Here is a 17,296-nt window from a genome sequence, read left to right as displayed (position 1 = left end):
AAAGGCCTAAATTTTAAAACGCCGCGGCTTTTTGAGACCAGATAGGGAAATGGGGTATCATGGGTATCATTAGCGCTTCTTCCAGTCCAAGAACACCCTAATCTCGGATGATGTGAAGGTAGTGCCCTGGGACATGTGCTTGGCACTTCTCGCAGTTCCTGCGAAACCCCATTGCAACCCGAGGGGTTTTTCGTTGGGCAGGTAGGGTGAGTGTGGGCGAGATGGGAGTATCCTCTGAGGCTGGCTGCAATGGTACGCCGGTGTCATGGCTCAATACATGTGAGTACTCTGGTGCCATGGACACGTCGGTTGGCGAAGAGTGCATGCCGGCCTCGCCCGGGAAACTTTCCATCATTTCGAAATCGCTGGTTGGACTCGGGAAGGCCATTTGAGAAGCGTTGCTATTCCCAGTGTTATACTCACCATCGACCATGGCATTTGACCCATTCTCGCATGCAGTCGAGGACGGGGTATGTGGGCTGGAGTAGACGCTATGTCCCATAAACCTGCCGAGCAAGTTTGGCTGTGGCGTCATACATCCACCTAGATTCCCCAAATCTGTAGGTTCAATCTCAAGCGGCGACTCCACTGGAGTGATTGGGCGCGCACCATAGAAAGGCATATGGGTCATATTGCTGGAGCGAACGGGATGCATCTTCTCAGGGATGTGCATTTGCAAGCGAGTCCTCTGTGTGTTCGTTTATAGAGATTAGCCAGAGCTTCTTGCCGGGAAATAGCTTGAATGTGAGGCAGCGCGAGCTTGTCATACCTTGGGTTCCTGAGCAGCAGGCTTCCACGCAAGCTCCTCCTCCAAGGAACGCTTGAGGCCAGCCATGACTGCTATCAGACTGCAGCTGGCCTGTAGGCAGCCTCGAAGAAAGTTCAATGATGCAGAGAGTGGGAAGCATGTAATGAATGCGTGGAGAGCGTGGAGAAGCAAGGAGCTCAAGTGGAGGGTGGCGATCCGCCGAGTTATCTCCGGTCGGCGTTAAGCCACCAATCTGAATAAGGCTATTATGATTACCCTATTATGATTACCGGGGCCTACCAATTCATCAAACCAAAGCTTTTTAGTCTCTAGCGAAGAGACTATTCCATGAGATTCCCATTAAGCTAAGGGTCAGGAATATCCCTACAGGTGCGTACCGATCATCTGTCAAGGATCAAGACCCTCCTACAACTAGCACCTACTAGTATTTCAACTAAGCTCAGCTGGTATTTGTTCCGCTGCACCTGTCTTAATCAAGAACCCCTGATCAGGGTCATGGACTATTTATAGGCAGTTATACTAGTCGGGATTGTACTAGTAAGTGGAGTAAAGCCCAGCTCGCGAAAGGCGTCATCTTTGATGTATTGGGGAAATGTACGTGATGGGCGATGACATGTTACACAACGTACGTGAGAACATGAATATCACGAGATTTCGTCATCTCAGATTCCAGCCGGTCGTACCAGATCTACAGCTGCCATCCAACCAACATGCTATGGAAATCATCCCCCAACCTAACCGCGGGCTGCGTGTGGCAATGATTGGCCGTCCATGTCCTTGGGCTCCTGCAGCCGAGTCACTAGATCTGACTGTCAACAGGATATTCAGCTCTGCAGGGGCAGAATTAGCATCTCCGCAGCAAGGTCCTGAGGTCCGGTGCAGTTGACCTGTCATAGTTTGCATCCTGGATATTCTCCGGTGGTACTTTGATCCAGACATATATAAAGCCCAAACCGTGGCGATTCACGGGGGCCCACTTGGCCCCGATACTCTTTTCTGCAATTTCTGGCATCCACATTTTCCTTCTCTCAACTGCGTCTGGTGAGTCAACCCTCTCTTGGAATTTTTTTCTTTGGATTTTTGCCTTCGCTTTTCCACCTCGCGATCGTGTCAAATTTCTCTAACTTGGACTCTGCGCAATAGCTTGAATTGGTCATTATCGCCAATATGCCTCTCGTCACCACCACCGAGTTCAACGAGGATACTCGAGGTATGTCGTCTCAATTGTGCGCGTAACAATGGTGCGCGTAGAAGGCTGCTAACCTCATCGACTAGTCCTGGGCTACGACGCTTTACTGCAGCCCCAGTACTTGCAAAAAAGAGATCGCTGCGGTGAGTCATCCGTCTTTTTTTTTTCCCCCTCTTTGCTTTGTGTCACCCCACTTTCGTAGATCCGGAGCTAATTCAATTATCATATAGCCTGCACGCGCGAAAGAGACCGTCCGCAGAGGCCGCAATGAGGCTGTCGAGATCATCGAGCAGCGCGATGACCGTCTGATGGTCGTCGTGGGGCCCTGCTCCATTCACGACCCAGACACTGCTCTCGAGTACGCCCGCCGCCTGAAGGAGATATCCGACAAATTGTCCAAGGACCTGCTCATCATCATGCGGGCTTACCTCGAGAAGCCCCGTACCACCGTTGGCTGGAAGGGCCTGATCAACGACCCCGATATCGATGAATCGTACGACATCAACAAGGGCCTGCGCATTTCCCGGAAGCTGTATGTCGACCTGACCAGCACCGGTCTGCCCATTGCCTCCGAGATGCTCGACACCATCTCCCCCCAGTACCTCGCCGACCTGATTTCTCTCGGTGCGATCGGTGCCCGTACGACTGAGTCGCAGCTGCACCGAGAGCTCGCGTCCGGTCTATCTTTCCCCATTGGCTACAAGAACGGTACCGACGGCAATCTGACCGTCGCCGTGGATGCTATTGGCGCCGCTGCCCACCCTCACCGCTTCCTCGGTGTCACCAAGCAAGGTCTGGCTGCAATCACCAAGACCTCCGGTAACGAGCACGGCTTTGTCATCCTGCGCGGTGGCAACAGGGGAACCAACTACGACCGCGACAGCATCCGGGGGGCTCGCGAGGCGCTCCGCGCTAAGAAGCAACGTGAGGTCCTGATGGTCGACTGCTCCCACGGCAACTCCAAAAAGAACCACCTCAACCAGCCCATCGTCGCCAAGGAGGTTTCCGATCAGCTCCGTGAGGGCGAGACCGCTATTGTCGGTGTCATGATTGAGTCCAACATCTACGAAGGTAACCAGAAGATTCCCCCCGAGGGACCTTCCCACCTGCTCAAGGGTGTCAGTATTACCGATGCTTGTATCAACTGGGAGATGACGGTCGACGTACTGAACGATCTGGCTGATGGTGTGCGCGCTCGCCGTGCGGCCCTGAAGTCCGCAACTAACGGCGCCCACTAAGTTTCACCATTTGTTTCCCCTCAACTCCTCCCTATATCTTTAAAAGTGCTCTCGGCCGTTGAGATTTCGCCAGTCGCGTTTTCATTCCGATCACCGTGGGCTTGACCCCGAGATGTGATTTAGATACCAAGATTTCGGCTATGAATTTGAAGCGTTCCTTTCCAAATCTCTCTTCGGCATTGCTGTAGATCTCAAAATAGAATTTGCATGTGCATGTTCGATATAATAAAATCTGGTAGCGGGCTTAGCGTTGTTGATGTATGTACTGAAATTCAGCTAGCTCTCTCCAGACAGCCCCACTCTCAGACCCCAGAATCACAATTGACAGCTCCCTGTTCTTGAAACAAAGTGTCCACGGGATCGACGATGAGATTAGCATTCTCCACCGAGGCGCAGGGGCCAGGTTCGTGGTCCTAAGCGGTCTAGAAGGTTGCAGGCTTCAGGGGAAAGTGCTCTTCCGGAGAATCGGGATGGGGCCCTTGCCGAGGCATGAAGTGGTCCACCAGACACAATTATCCCTCCTAGACTTGTTCTGGTGCATGGCCGATGGTCAATTTTGTTTTGGGTGGGGACTTTGGGGGCTTATTTGGCTCAAATTATGCTACTTGGATCGAGAATCTGGGACTGATTCGAGAACCACTAGTAAGCGGAGAAAGGTGCAGGTTTCTATGTACTGTACAAAATATACACGGAGGCATCCCTCGGGCTCTGACACTTGAGATAGAAGACAACAGGAATGAAAGTAACGCCGGAAACCCCCAGAGAAGCAAGCTGCGAGGATAGGGAAGAGGACCTTCACAGTATGCCATGCAAGAAAAGAGAATACTTCGTATGGCGATTGAGGTCATGACTGTTTCCTAGAAAGGATGCCAATGACCCCAAAACAGAGCACTGATGAAACCGCAGAAGGGCACCAGAAGTTAGACCAATCTCCAGATTCCATCTTGTTAGTTTTGGTACATGCATAGCAGACTGGACCGCGTAGGACCGTCTACCAGGACCGTTTACCGTCCAGTCAGCCAGCTCATCCAGCTCCGTGTCGCCTCCTTCGCAGCCCGCTCCGCGTTCTCACCCATTACGTCGAGCTGTCCAGGCACTGGAGCGCCAGTCTTAGCGGACGCAACGTCAAAGGCCTTCTTGGCATTTACGGCATCAGTCACGCTGACCGACTCTGAGCCATCCGCCACTTCTGATGATGCGGCAGTAGCAGTTGCTGCAGCGGCGGTATCTTCGGCATTGGCCCTCTCAAACAAAAATCGCTTTGCCTTGGCCCATGGACGATTCGCCTTCTCTTCCTCGCGCTTCCGCTTCATAATCTCTGCAATCTCCACCTGCTTAACCAGCTCAAGCTGCTCTTCGGTCGCGGAGCCATTAGCCTGTGCAATGCGTGCTTGGTTGAGCATATCCTTCTCTCGCTCGATGAACACCGCCCGTTGGCGTCGGTTGTAGAGTGTCAGGGAGACAAGGGAGTACACTGTGAGGATACCGCAGACACCTGCAAAAAAAGGGGAAAGAAAGGACAGGGTTAGCCAATTGCACAGAATGGAAATCAAGATAGCCCAATCCCATAGCCTATACACAGATCCAGCTAGATTATACAGAGTAGCATAACGGGCCACAATTTCCAAGTTTCCTCCATATGGGCCCATCGGTAGAGAATCATCACATACCCGAAGCAGCAATCAATGAGTAGACCACACCCTTGTGCGCCTTATTAGCAAATCTCCGACCGGTTTCAATCCATCGGTCGGCTCCAGACGAAGCCTGGGCAGCCCGGGCAGCTCGGGCCTGCGCCCGCAGTCGTTCCACCTTCTGCTTCGGCGTCTCAGGCTTGCCATCAGGCCCCATCTGCACACGAGCTTTTGACAGCGGATTCTTTGGCTGGGCTGAATTTGACAGGTCATAAGGCTTGGAGCTGGCGTATGGCCCTGTGGCCGTGAACCGCGTTGCGTCCGCGGCGGATCGGGACATTGTTCGCGTCCGGTTTCGAGGTCAGGGAATAGGGTTGAGGGAACGGCCGTGGGAGGGGGGGGGGCGCTGCTTAGCCAGTTGAGAGAGTCTGACGAAGTGAAGTTCAGGCCCTCGCAGTGAATAGCTGAGTGGGCGTCGGCGGCGCAGGGCGATGCCAGGGATTTCTCTCGGGGTGAAGTGGAAGGTAAATTTTCGGGCGGAGATGCGCCAAGACCATCATCCAACCTGACCTTATCGATTACCGATCCCTTCGGTGCTGCACGCTTGCATCAATACAATTGCGTGATGTTTGCCTGCACTGCTTAGGCTCTTTTTTATGTATTTCTTACTTCGGACCTATCGATATGACAAACTCTTATGATTCCTCGGACTTGAACTCCGTTCTCCAGACGCTGTCTGGTCTAGCACGCCAGAACGGCTCCCAGACACCGATTGTCAAAGCTTCAGAACCGTGCTCGAAGGTTCAGACACGGCCAGAGAGTCACTATACTCCCCAGACCCGAAACAATATCTCGTCGAATCCACCAGGTGTTGATCCGAGTACAATTACGAGTTGGCCTGCTGCATTGCGCTATGTTATGCGCACAGTTGGTCAGAATGAAGAGACCCAGCGCCATATCCGCGGCCTGATTACGAGCCAGCATACGCATGAGCTGAAATGGTGGAAAGGCCGGGAGGTGTTGGTCGAGAAGCAACTTTCCCGAGGTCAAAAGCAGAAAGAGCTGGCCGAGTGCCTGTGAGTATCTTCACCTCTGGTGACCAGTCTTCGCCTCTATATTGGCGCAGAATGTTCTTGGACTAACTAGGTTGAATAAGGCGCCTAATTGGTGCACCAGTGGACAAGACAGAAGTCCAGGTAAGCTAAACTCCCTGAATTTCGCAGGGGTCCTAGACACGATGCTTATACTATGAAAGAGTGCACAAGAGCTGCAAGCAGAGCTTGCAAATTATGATCTCAAGATCTACCGCGCCGTTGAGACTATGGCAGACGCCATGACGCGAGAACTCAAGGCTCTGAAGATACCGTTCTTCGTCATCAACCGAAACCTTATTGATGACGCCACGCTCAGCAAGGCCGAGCTTCGAAGCTTGCAGCTTCGCATGCTGCAGCTGCTTGAAGACCTTTGCAAGGAGTGATCCTACCTCAGAAATCACGGGGGCCAGAATATACTTTTTGGAAGAAAACCCCCACAAATTCGGTCGGCTTGGCTTTGACAGGCTTGAGACCCGATCAACTCACAAGACGCGGACAAGGATCATTCCAAAAGCATCCACTGAATCGTACAACACTGTCCCCATGTCGATGACTATAGAGAGAGAGGGATGTCAACATCATACTCTTCAGAGTCATACTCACCTTAAGTCACTATGCGCTTGGAAAGAAGTGGGACCTGGATCTTCGAATCGACCTAACAATATGCATGTCTACACGTATTCTAACCGAGGAACTGATTTACTCGCGGACTTCTCCCCAAGCCCTTCAAGAATACTCACCCTAGCGAATGCCCAGTTGATTAGAGCATTCTAGCTGTGAGAGGCGATTTGGATCAGCTTTGCACAGTCTCTGCTTTGTGTGCTACATAGCCCTATCGATGAATGTGGAAGGGTAGATCTAGGGTAGGTGCCTGTTAGGAACGAGATGATAGAGGGGATTTCTAATTTGAGATGAGAGATTCGCCATGTCACTCCACGGGAAGTTTGTGTGGTATCATCCTGCCATCAAGTTTTCTTTCTAAGAAAAAAAAATGACATGTCCAGCGGTGCTGCTATGGTTTGGAAGCTTTTGTAAGACGTTTTGGAAGTCTGGTGCTGGTTTCTTTAACCTAGTGGATATGAGATGGATCAAGTAGTGTCTAATCTTGGTTCATCTGATAACCACCAGGTTTGATGAAATTCCACCAGAGAATAGATCTTTAATTGTTTTTCGAGGACTGGTGGATATCAGTTGAATCAAGTAGTACCTCATCTTGATTCGTCCGATATCCACCAGGTTTAATGGAATTCCACCAAAAAATGGATCTTTAATTGTTTTCGAAGTCTGGTGGATATCGGATGAATAAAGTAGCGTCTAACCTTGGTTCATCTGATAACCACCAGTTTTGATGAAAATCTACCAGATCTCATGAAATTCCACCAGAAAATAGACCTTTAATTGTTTTCGAGGACTGGTGGACATGAGATGAATCAAGATTAGGTGCTACTTGTTTCATCTGATATCCACAGGTGATGGGGTGGCCATCTGATGTCTCCTAAAGTCCTCCAAACGAAGAGCACTTAAGGCACGGCAAACCAAATCCTTGCATCTTTCTCAACTTTTCCCACTTTCGCCTCATGAACATACTTGTATCGTTGGCGAATTTTACTCCATCTAAGTTGCGACCAGCATCACTTTTCTTTCTAAATGTATCGGCGGCGAAGCATCACGTACGATATGCAATCTGCAACGACTTAGGGGTAGGAATGATTTTTTTTTTCTGTTGAATTCAATCTCAACTTCGTGAATAGAACATAGATATGCAATGACCGTATGGACCAGGACCGGCTCCAAACAAAGATAAAGTAGAAAAGAACGGATCCCGCCGACCCATGCCGAAGTAAAGACCAGTGGAACCGGAGAAGAAAGAGACGACCAGACTCCGCCCAAGCCAGTGGAAAGAAAACAGCGTAAGAGTCCATGAAACCAATGCAAAACAAACACCGGCAAATGCAAAGCTCCGAAATGGAAGATACGAAGAACATGAACGAAGCTTCCAGTCCACCTCGCTTAGGGGCATAGCATAACATGATAGGCCCTAGTGTGAGGACAAAAACTGGCCATACGGCCATGACCGATGAAGCAGGGAGTAGGGGGAAAGAAATATGACAGTGAAATGGAATATGTCCCGTATCTATGCGTGGTCGAGTTCGTGAATCGCTGATATGAGAACTAGAGGATTCGGCGCCCTATAAGGCGGCCTTTTCGGCGACGGCGACAGCGACAGCAACCGCAGCACCCAGAATGGCGCTTTCGGGTGCGGGATCAAGACGAATGGCCGAGGAAGAACCGGGATGGGTCTGCTCTGACAGTTGGTCGAGATATTTCTGGCAAGTGTCGCGGAATCCGGGGTATTTGTTGATCACGGTACCGTCACAGGCAATAGATACGGTCTTGGCGGAGTCCTCGCTTTCGACAACAGTGACCTCAGGGATATCCTTGGTCAGAGATTCTGCTACAGAGATGTGAGGTGAATCGGCCTCGTTGCGCAGGCACCACATGCTGTGGATGCCAGTGGCCAAATAGCCAGCGGCGCGGCGGGAGACGACTTGACTAACGCGGCGGAGGAAATGCAGATCATCGACTGAGGGGTAGCTGTGGAAGGTGTGCTCTTTCTGGAGAAGAGCTGCAGATGCGGCCATGGACACAGTCGAGTCCTCCTCGATGAACGCAACGATGCTGGTGTTAAGAGAATAGGGATCACGCATCGAATGCGGAAGTTCGCCACCAAACAGATTCGCGGTTTCCACAGCCTCCAAAATAATCAGTCGCACGATTTCACCCAGATATCGGCCGGTGATCATGTACTCCAGGGGCTGATAATCGGGGCGTAAATGGGTACGGTTCAAAACCTCGTCCCACCGAGTCATGGGCAGAACGCCACCACCGAACATGCTCATCTCACTGTTGATGATGACGTTCTTAGCGTATTCAAACCATCCCTCAGGACGGACACCGAACTTGCTGCGGCCGATTTCGTGGACAGGAAAGTGAAGAGCCATGTTGGTACCCGTACCCAGAATGAGAGACATCCGGGTCTTCGGATCAACATAGGCACGCGACAGTAGCGCAGCAGAGCTGTCGTTGACGATAGCGGCCACCTCAACATTTAAGCTGCGTTTACGGCAGGAATCAATTAGCAGCTGCCCCAGCTCCTGTCCAAGCGTACCATCTGAGCAATGGAATCCCTTGCCCATGTGAATCACCAGCCCACTGCTGACGGAGGTCTGGTCGATGGGAAATGACCACGACAGGCCCATCGACAAAGGGGACCTCCCCACGGCCAAAATCGGTGCCCACATCCTTCAACATATTATCAATTTGCCCAGCCATCCAGTCAAAAAACTTTGTTCCCTCCAGTAGCTTAATATTGTTATCGATGCTTGTAGACGAGACCCGTACAATGCGCATTTCCTGCTCCCGCCCGGACAGCTCGATCAGTGCAACGCGGAACGTCGATCCGCCGACATCCAGTGCGATGAAGGTGCCTTTCTCGGAGCCGGTGGGAAGGGCGTGGGTGTGCGAAGGGAGCATGCAGCAGGGGCTGTTCTGAAGGCAGTGCTGGAACTGCGCGCGGATCTTGCTGGACATGTCGACCATGTTATCGGTGGTGAGCGGGGAGGTAAAGAGCCTTTCGACCTCGTCGGCGAAGTCATCGAGCGTGCGGCGGCGCCAGTGAGCGCCCACGAAGGGCTTGCGGCGGCGCCGCCCAAAGCCGCGGAAGAGGGAAGGGAAGAGAATCATGGTCTCGATGGCGGAGACGACGTTCTGAAAGAGCTCCTGTAGTCGGTGCAAGACTTTGACCAGCGGGGCAGACATGATCAGAGCCTGAAGCGAAACGAATGGGAGAGACTAAACGGGCGACATGGGCAGATAAGACGAAAGCGGCAATTCTGGGGGGAGTTATAGGAATAGCAGCGAGGTGACACTCCCGTGGAGAGTAGTGTTGGAGGTGGATCGGGGGGAAGAGAGTAGCAGAGTAGCAGGGCAAGAAAGAGCTAGAGAAAGGGTCCCCACCTTCAGCGAAGACAAGAAGTCAACAAGCGAAGCATGGATCAACATTGGTCCATTCTTGGTTGACAGTGTCACCGGAGTGCAACTTGAAGCCCTTGCGGTGTCGCAAATGCTTGGGGGTGGGTATTGGTATGGTACGGTATGAGAGTTTGGGATGTCTTACACGCTTAATTATTACCTGCATCGGTGACAGCCTTGTATCGAATACCTCACGACTGCGGGCCCAGCCCTACGTTAACAGGCAGAACTCCTACCAGGCTGGCCGCGTGGCGAGGGTGGTATTGCGAGTGTTTTTTTTTCTTTTCTTTTCTTTTCTTTTTTTTTTTTACCCTGTTTACTCCGTACTGCGGAGAAACTAAAGTTTAGGCTTTTTCCCCTGGGATTTGGGGAACTCCTCTTCGAGGTTTAGCCTCATTTAGGATTACGATCTCCTTATCAGGTGTCCCCTCCCTGTCCCTCCATCGATCAAAATCACATCCGTATTCTCTATTCGTCTCGAGGACTCGATCCTCGTATCTTCCCCTCCTATCAGCTCGATAATTTCGTCGACATTCCAAGCGTGGTATGTTCGATGACCCCCTCTGGGTGCAACGGTGGTAGCCGGCCCAACTGGTCGGGACCGTTACACTCGTGTGGAACCGCCCCAAACTACATAATCTCCATAATCTCGTGGGGGATATCGACACTTATCTTTGTCTCGGCTTGAAACACGTCTACCATTTCTGCTGCTAGTCGTACTGGTAGAGTATTATACCACGGCTCTACCCGTTGCAACTGCCATGATGCGGAGATCTTGGACCGTGACAAAGCGGGACCCGTAGCATTAAGTGCGTGTTGGGGTAATCAGGCTCACCCTTAGTATATCTGCTACACCGCCATCACACCCGAAATACTGTCGGCCGCTGGAGTCCAAGCATCAACGACCGGTCATCGAGCAGTACACATCCGAGGTCCGCATGAACTGTAGTTGATGTAGTTTCACACTGGTCATCCTTGGTAATCCTCGACATTTCACTCTGGAAGACATTCCATTAAAAGTAGGCGCAGGATGAGACACCAGAGCACGGCTACCACCAAAAGGACATCTTGTCTAGACAAAGAGCCGTTACAGTCGTCATGAGAGGTCAGCCCCAGACACCCGGGTTGCTTGCCCTGCACCTACCAGCAAGCCGTGGGAAGATCGCCCCAGAGGTGGCATTCGAGGTGTAAGCCGCAAAGTCCCTAATCCTCCGAAGGCAAGTCCAGGGCCATATCTATACGACTTGGCCGGTGCTCCACCGCGACTCATGGCAATCAATCTGATCAACATGCAGATCGACTCGCTCATACCTCTTAGCATCGCGGTGGCTTGATGGGTATGTAACACAAGATAGGGTACCTGGTCTATATCAGAGAGGGTGCCCAAGAAAAAAGGTCCCTGCTCGCGTGCCGCTCTAGCTCTGACTCAGTACGGAAACTTGTACCTAGGTAGCTCTATTGGATCCTGAGGGTCTGGCTGGCCCCTCTTCATCGCTGCAGCTTTCTCCAGGGAGTAACCCCGTGAAGAACTGCGGGGAAACTTGGACCAGGTCTATGTGCAAGCTGTTGTTTGGCCAGGATGTCAACTTGCTAATTTTCGTCCATCACACTCAGTCAATGTTCAGCTGTTGTAGAGGTTGAGCTAATACCCAATACTCCTATCGAGGTTTCGGCCAACTGAGGGATATTCGTGTTACTGTTGAAGAAGCAAGATGGGATGAGTAAAAGTCCCTTGGATCGGGTGAGGGTTGGCTCTTAGAATGTATTGGTGGAAGTACCGTCGCCAAGAATACTGGAAAATGCATTATCACGCATCCAAGGGATGGACTTGGCACGTTGTTATCTGTGAATGCCACTCGAAGCTGCCATGTCTTCTATTCTCAACACTCAGTGCTTTCATTCCATGCTAGGACACGCTGACGGTGACGTCGCAGTTGGCAAACGTAACCATATGGAAACATGATACCCTGTTTCGCATCATAACTGCTTCAACATAGCACCCACTGTTTCTGCGGCCGGCTCTACAGAGTTGGACTAGTCCCTAGCATTCGTTGTTCGCCCCCAGTTTGACCTCGGAGAATCTTCTGCTCTTGTTACATGACCACCGGACAGGGCTATCTCCCCAAAATCATATCCTACCTCCTATCACCATGTTATTCTCTTCGGGCCAGGTCTGCAAGAGCGCTCTAAGTTCGATTGCAGAGAGAAACCCTTGCAGCCATCCGCAACCTCGGCATAGTCTTTAGCCGCAGCGCCCACCATCGGATCGTATCACGTTATGATCTAATAATCGTCAAGCCATACGAATGAACACGGTCTGCCGCTGGCATTGCCCGTGCGTGTTCCGGACCCCTGGCAACCGGTGGTGGGTGCCCATCGGAGGCCATGCTACAGAGTCTGTGCTGCGCAATACACGTTGGAACCATGGAGGGCCTGATTAAACGATATTGGGAGCCAGCTGCCCCTCTTCATCTGTAAACACAAAGAAACTGACCTGAAACCCCGGTAGCCAGCTAGCGGCAAGCCTGACAACAACCCCTGGTTTTCCTACTGGCCTCTTACACGCCAAGCCAAACTCCAACTCCAACGTATCCGCCCTACAAGGCGAAACACAGTGTGCCACAACGAACGTCCTCCGTGGAGTCTGCGCAGGCAGCAGGTATTGACATGCATGAGGTAACATGTTTTGCGTCACCCCTTGCGTAGGCATTGGTGATTGACGCCATGGAGCATACATCACCAGCCTCGCTCATAACCGGGGCTTTGTAGGCGCTTTGGCGCCGAGCTTCACGTATAGACTCGAGAGAAAGTACTGTCTACAGCGACGAACCTCTCGTGCTCTAGCCTCGGGTAAGGCTTATGGTCTACGCGGCCTTGCCGAAGACCGCGCGTTAAAGCCGCCACACGATCTGTGTGGGGATGGGCGTTCTCGAGGGTTGGTGCTTTTTGGAAGGTCATCTTGGCTGCCGCGGGCTCCCGGGTTAGTGTGTATGTGAAGGGATCCATTTTTGGGGTTTCAGGTTCGTTAATGATCCTGCGACATGCACTCCGTACGGGGCTTGAATGGAGCAGGAACAGAACACCCTTGGCAAGGTCGAGAGACCAGTATGGTCTGGGGAACGGACAAGTCGGGTAAACTTGCGTTCCTGAATCATAGATGATTCCGCTGGGAGCTTGGGGCTCTGCCAAGACCCGGCTCCCTCTTGCACGACGATGATAATCTCCCGGGGGCCATGTCGGCGCGGTCTAAGTGGTTAGGCGGACTTAATTGCGGGCACAGGGCTAGACCCGGTGGGTACCGATCGACGTGGACGAGAAGAAAATGGGCAGAACATGGACAGAAAATGGGACAGCGTGCGTCAGAGCGGTGGGACGGGGTGGCACCGGGCGCAGAAACTATTGCCTATGACAGCAAATACGGAGTCTACAGAACGGTGCTCTTTCGTTGCTACATACTCAAAACAATTCGACAGAAGACAATCCTACTGGAGCTACTCAAATCTACCCACATTGAATCAAATTGAATCACAGCTTTTCTCGCCACTCCTTGCAAGTTAGTAGAAGTCGAACGCAACAACAGGGCCAACTCCCCAATGCCAAGCTCTTCGCCGTCCTGGAACCGCCAGTCAGCGGCCGCAGTCGGCACCTGCGCCCCAGTGGCCGCGAATCCATGACCAATGGCTAGCGAGAAGCCAGGCTTCAATCTTAAGTCTGGTGATCGGAGTATTCTGTAGACTTTTCAGGAGGGTGAAGACTTATCTACGGAATCCCGACGGGCCTCGCAGGGCATCACTCATGTTATCAATCAGAGAGGACACGAGCTAACAAGTCACCCGAGTCCGCTCCAAATGACAAGGTAAGAGAGCCCAGATGCTACACAGGAATTCCTGAAGAACAAGGTCAGGAACTGGGTTCGCAGGGACGAACCTCGTCGGCCAATAAGACGCGTAGACAAGCGGCAGCCCACGCCAACCACATTCAATCGCGGTTCCCCACAAGGCGAACAAACCGAATGGGCTAAGGATACTCCGTACGGGGAAAGGATACGAGAGGACGGATTCCGCTCTTCGACTGCGTGGCATCTCTCCACTGAAACAATGCCAAGAGCCCTCGTCAGATTCCCTGCCAAACTCCCCTGAAGCGGAGCCCTTTCTCTCCCTGGCTCGGGCCTCCACTTGGATTCAAAGGCCCCGGCCTGTGCTGTTGCTTCGACTTTCTTCTTCTCGACTTCTCCCCCTCCTGGAAGATTCGCCTTCCTAGCCACTCCTTCCATAATGTTGTTTCGGAGCGCGTTGTTGTTGTTCGTCGTACAGAATGCCATTGCGGAGCGCCACGATGCCGATTTAATGTCCTTCGTGACGGTGGGTAGCCCGCATGCATAGACCGGGAGCACGCCATCAGTGCTGACTATCGTTCGACTCTAGCTTCCCGAAGTCCGCGCCTTAAAATGGGAGGTTACCCACTACGATCGTGAACGCCAAGCCCCGGGGTACTGGTTTGTGGCGCCCTACGGCCAGATTTGCCCCGGAGAACCCAACCCAGAAGTACCAGCAGTACCAGGTTGGGCCGTACATCTATGATAATGATGGCGTATGTTTGCAATCTCTTCATCGCGACTGCCGGTTCAAAGCGCAGAAGAAGCGGAATGCTGATTGGGTGGTTTTTCATAGATGCTCATTTGGGCCGGCGCACCTTTATACGACAATCGCAATGTCTTTGACTTTAAGCCGAATTACAACGCGGACGGCGAGCCGTACCTGTCCATGATCGTCAATTGGGACATCGAGAACCATAATTCCGACAAGGGTCGCGGCGTGACCATTAATAAACATTATGAGGTGCAAGGAGAGACCAAGCCGGACGAAGCAGTCCACGATTTCAACATGCACGAGTACAACATCTTGGACGGCGGAAAGACGGCCCTGACGTGTGTCTATCGCTCGGAGAAGGTCAATCTGGCAGACTTCGGTCGTCCAACGGAGGAGAGCTGGGTCCAGACCGGTGGATTCGCCGAGTACGATCTCGAGACCAACGAGATGCTGGTCCAGTGGAACAGTGCCGACCACATCGCACTGCACGAGTCGAACATGTTCCATTCGTACGACAGCGCTGCGGCGGACGAGCCTGGCTGGGACTATGTGCATGCTAACGCAGTCGACAAGAATGCGGCTGGCGACTACATTCTTTCCTTGCGCTTTACCGACACTATCTATGGAATCTCCGGTGTCGACGGAAGCATTATGTGGCGGTTGGGTGGCCTGGAAAGTGATTTCACGCAAGACTTCACGTTTTCCCGACAACACGACGCCAAGTTCGTTTCATCTGAGGGTACCAAGCACGTTATCTCTCTCCTCAACAACGCCGCTGACGAGCGCGGGAACCAAGAGAGTATGTCCTCTGTTCTATATATCGAACTTGACACCGAGACTATGACCGCTGTCCTTCAAAAGCGCATTAACCGCCCGGACAGCGGCTTCTCTCTCCTGCGTGGAAGCGCGCAGACTCTCCCGAACGGTAACACCTTTGCTGGCTGGAGCCAGTATGGATACCAGAGTGAACACTCCCCCGAGGGCGATCTCTTGATGACTGCCCAGTTTGCTTCGGAACGGTACTCGACTTACCGCGCTTACAAGGGTGAGTGGAATGGCCGGCCTCTGACCCCCCCCGGATGTGGTAGCAAGCGTGTACGGGACCAGCAACACCGACATTACTACCATCATCCACGTCAGCTGGAACGGTGCCACCGGTGTTGCCGGCTGGAACTTCTATGCTCAGGCTTACGACCGCGGCGATCCCGTTCTGGTCGGACACGCCAACAAGACCGACTTCGAGACTATGTACATCGTCGACGGATATATGGACTGGATCACCGCCGAGGCCGTGGATATCAACGGCAATGAAATGATGAAGTCGGGCATCGTGCGCAGCGCAGTCCCCAGCAACTGGAAGGCCGTCGGGTTCCAGGGCGCAAGCAATCCCAGCCCCGACGACCCATCTCTCATGTCATCCATCCACGAGAACCCTGACTTGGGCTCGGTACCTGACGGCGAGTCGGATGTGGTCGATGGCAGCAAGACAGTTGGCTCAGCCGTCTCGGATTCCTCGTATGCTGACGCAAAGGAGGTCGCCAAGTCCGTCTACAAGGCCTACGACGTGATCCGTGGCGTCGGCGGCCTGCTGCTCCTGCTGCTGCTTGCGTCTTCTGTTGGCGGCGCAGGCTTCGCCATCTACCGGTACGTAAAGGGCCGGAAGAACCGCGCTTACCAGCATGTCGCCACCGACGAGGATATTCCTACCGAGGAGATCCACCTGCGCTCTCAGGCACCTCAGTGATCCCTTTCCTTTCCTTTATCTCCTGTTACACTATATCCCTTTTGTTTTTTGTTTATCATTCATGATTAGCAGCGTCGCATCTGCATCTACCTTTCCTATTTGGAGGGCGGCTTTCCTGGCGAAAGGTGCCGCCAGAAGAACTCTATTTTTTACACGCAGGACCTGAATGAAAACAGAAGACCCCCGGGGTCTGAGGATATGGACATACAGCATCAGGTTATGATGCCCTATATCATGCACATCTGGCGTTTTGGGTTTGGGCTTTTATGTGGAAGCCTTGGGTATTTCGCTTCGGTATTTTGGAAGCTTGCCGTCCTTTGTTACTTTGCACGGGTCGCTTGGCTTCGAGGCTATCTCTCTTTCTGCTTTACACTTGTGTAATATCCCTTGAGGCTTTCCTTTTGTAAGATGAATCGAAGGGGCACTGTACATACATCTAAATTCTCTTCAATATCCGATATGAAGGTTAGTCTCTGATTCATCTGACTTTCTACTGGAATTAAGCAGATCATGATAGCGATAGACTCAGCGGAGGACCTGAGGACGATCCTACTATTAATCGTAATACCGGTACTAGTAGGTTATTTGGACGGAAAAGATCGTCCGAAACCAAAGAGCTATATTTGTGGCATGCAACCTAGGTTTTCGATCCGAGTCTCCAGATATCCTTCCACGTTCCGGCCCAGCGCTGGCAGATTCAGCCGAATTTTGTTCATAAACCTACAAAGCAATGTTAAAAGTCCCATAAGCCATTCGGCCCGTTGATCGCAGTAGGGAGGATCTGGAAGCCGACGCCACTCACCCCAACACCACTTGCCACTTCACGTATGACTGCTGGCAGAAGTGCTCGCTGAAGTGGCAGCAGGACGTGCGAAAGAGCTCTTACCGAAGATTCCAGATTAAAACGGCGTGAGATTCTAAATGACTTACAAGAGGGCAAGAGAGTATAAGAGAAACTTAGATCAACAATCAAGAAGCAGATACATTAGAGAAATATCTATAAGAATCAT

The 17,296-nt window shown here is 52.2% G+C and overlaps 7 protein-coding genes across 7 annotated transcripts; 3 read left to right on the top strand and 4 right to left on the bottom strand.

Annotated features, from left to right (window-relative positions):
* Positions 1 to 97: 97 nt before the first annotated feature.
* Positions 98 to 835, bottom strand: N7468_002046 (uncharacterized protein; the record flags this gene model as incomplete). Its single annotated transcript, XM_058471343.1, has 2 exons — positions 98 to 688; positions 770 to 835. 2 exons carry the CDS (start codon positions 833 to 835, stop codon positions 98 to 100), a joined length of 657 nt encoding a protein of 218 aa, XP_058334484.1.
* A 1,101-nt stretch (positions 836 to 1,936) lies between these two features.
* Positions 1,937 to 3,196, top strand: N7468_002045 (3-deoxy-7-phosphoheptulonate synthase; the record flags this gene model as incomplete). Its single annotated transcript, XM_058471342.1, has 3 exons — positions 1,937 to 1,979; positions 2,045 to 2,112; positions 2,189 to 3,196. The coding sequence occupies 3 exons, from the start codon at positions 1,937 to 1,939 to the stop codon at positions 3,194 to 3,196; spliced, it is 1,119 nt and encodes a 372-aa protein (XP_058334483.1).
* A 1,004-nt stretch (positions 3,197 to 4,200) lies between these two features.
* On the bottom strand, positions 4,201 to 5,167 carry N7468_002044 (cytochrome c oxidase assembly protein COX14; the record flags this gene model as incomplete). Its single annotated transcript, XM_058471341.1, has 2 exons — positions 4,201 to 4,691; positions 4,867 to 5,167. The coding sequence occupies 2 exons, from the start codon at positions 5,165 to 5,167 to the stop codon at positions 4,201 to 4,203; spliced, it is 792 nt and encodes a 263-aa protein (XP_058334482.1).
* A 344-nt stretch (positions 5,168 to 5,511) lies between these two features.
* N7468_002043 (DUF2458 domain-containing protein) lies at positions 5,512 to 6,304 on the top strand (the record flags this gene model as incomplete). Its single annotated transcript, XM_058471340.1, has 3 exons — positions 5,512 to 5,903; positions 5,984 to 6,023; positions 6,083 to 6,304. The coding sequence occupies 3 exons, from the start codon at positions 5,512 to 5,514 to the stop codon at positions 6,302 to 6,304; spliced, it is 654 nt and encodes a 217-aa protein (XP_058334481.1).
* A 1,806-nt stretch (positions 6,305 to 8,110) lies between these two features.
* Positions 8,111 to 9,740, bottom strand: N7468_002042 (putative hexokinase; the record flags this gene model as incomplete). Its single annotated transcript, XM_058471339.1, is given in 2 exon segments — positions 8,111 to 9,148; positions 9,168 to 9,740. The coding sequence occupies 2 exon segments, from the start codon at positions 9,738 to 9,740 to the stop codon at positions 8,111 to 8,113; spliced, it is 1,611 nt and encodes a 536-aa protein (XP_058334480.1).
* Positions 9,741 to 12,390: 2,650 nt separating this feature from the next.
* N7468_002041 (uncharacterized protein) lies at positions 12,391 to 12,959 on the bottom strand (the record flags this gene model as incomplete). The annotated part of the gene is made up of 3 exons (XM_058471338.1): positions 12,391 to 12,447; positions 12,584 to 12,725; positions 12,784 to 12,959. 3 exons carry the CDS (start codon positions 12,957 to 12,959, stop codon positions 12,391 to 12,393), a joined length of 375 nt encoding a protein of 124 aa, XP_058334479.1.
* A 1,268-nt stretch (positions 12,960 to 14,227) lies between these two features.
* N7468_002040 (uncharacterized protein) lies at positions 14,228 to 16,286 on the top strand (the record flags this gene model as incomplete). Its single annotated transcript, XM_058471337.1, has 4 exons — positions 14,228 to 14,314; positions 14,378 to 14,497; positions 14,624 to 15,587; positions 15,631 to 16,286. The coding sequence occupies 4 exons, from the start codon at positions 14,228 to 14,230 to the stop codon at positions 16,284 to 16,286; spliced, it is 1,827 nt and encodes a 608-aa protein (XP_058334478.1).
* Between the last annotated feature and the right edge of the window lie 1,010 nt (positions 16,287 to 17,296).

The sequence above is a fragment of the Penicillium chermesinum genome, assembly GCF_028974085.1.
Source record: "Penicillium chermesinum strain IBT 19713 chromosome Unknown utg000002l:1.0-5270490.0:1.0-5274688.0, whole genome shotgun sequence".
NCBI lineage: Eukaryota > Fungi > Ascomycota > Eurotiomycetes > Eurotiales > Aspergillaceae > Penicillium > Penicillium chermesinum.
Note: the sequence above shows the minus strand (reverse complement) of the source record. Positions and strands in the feature narration are given on the sequence as shown.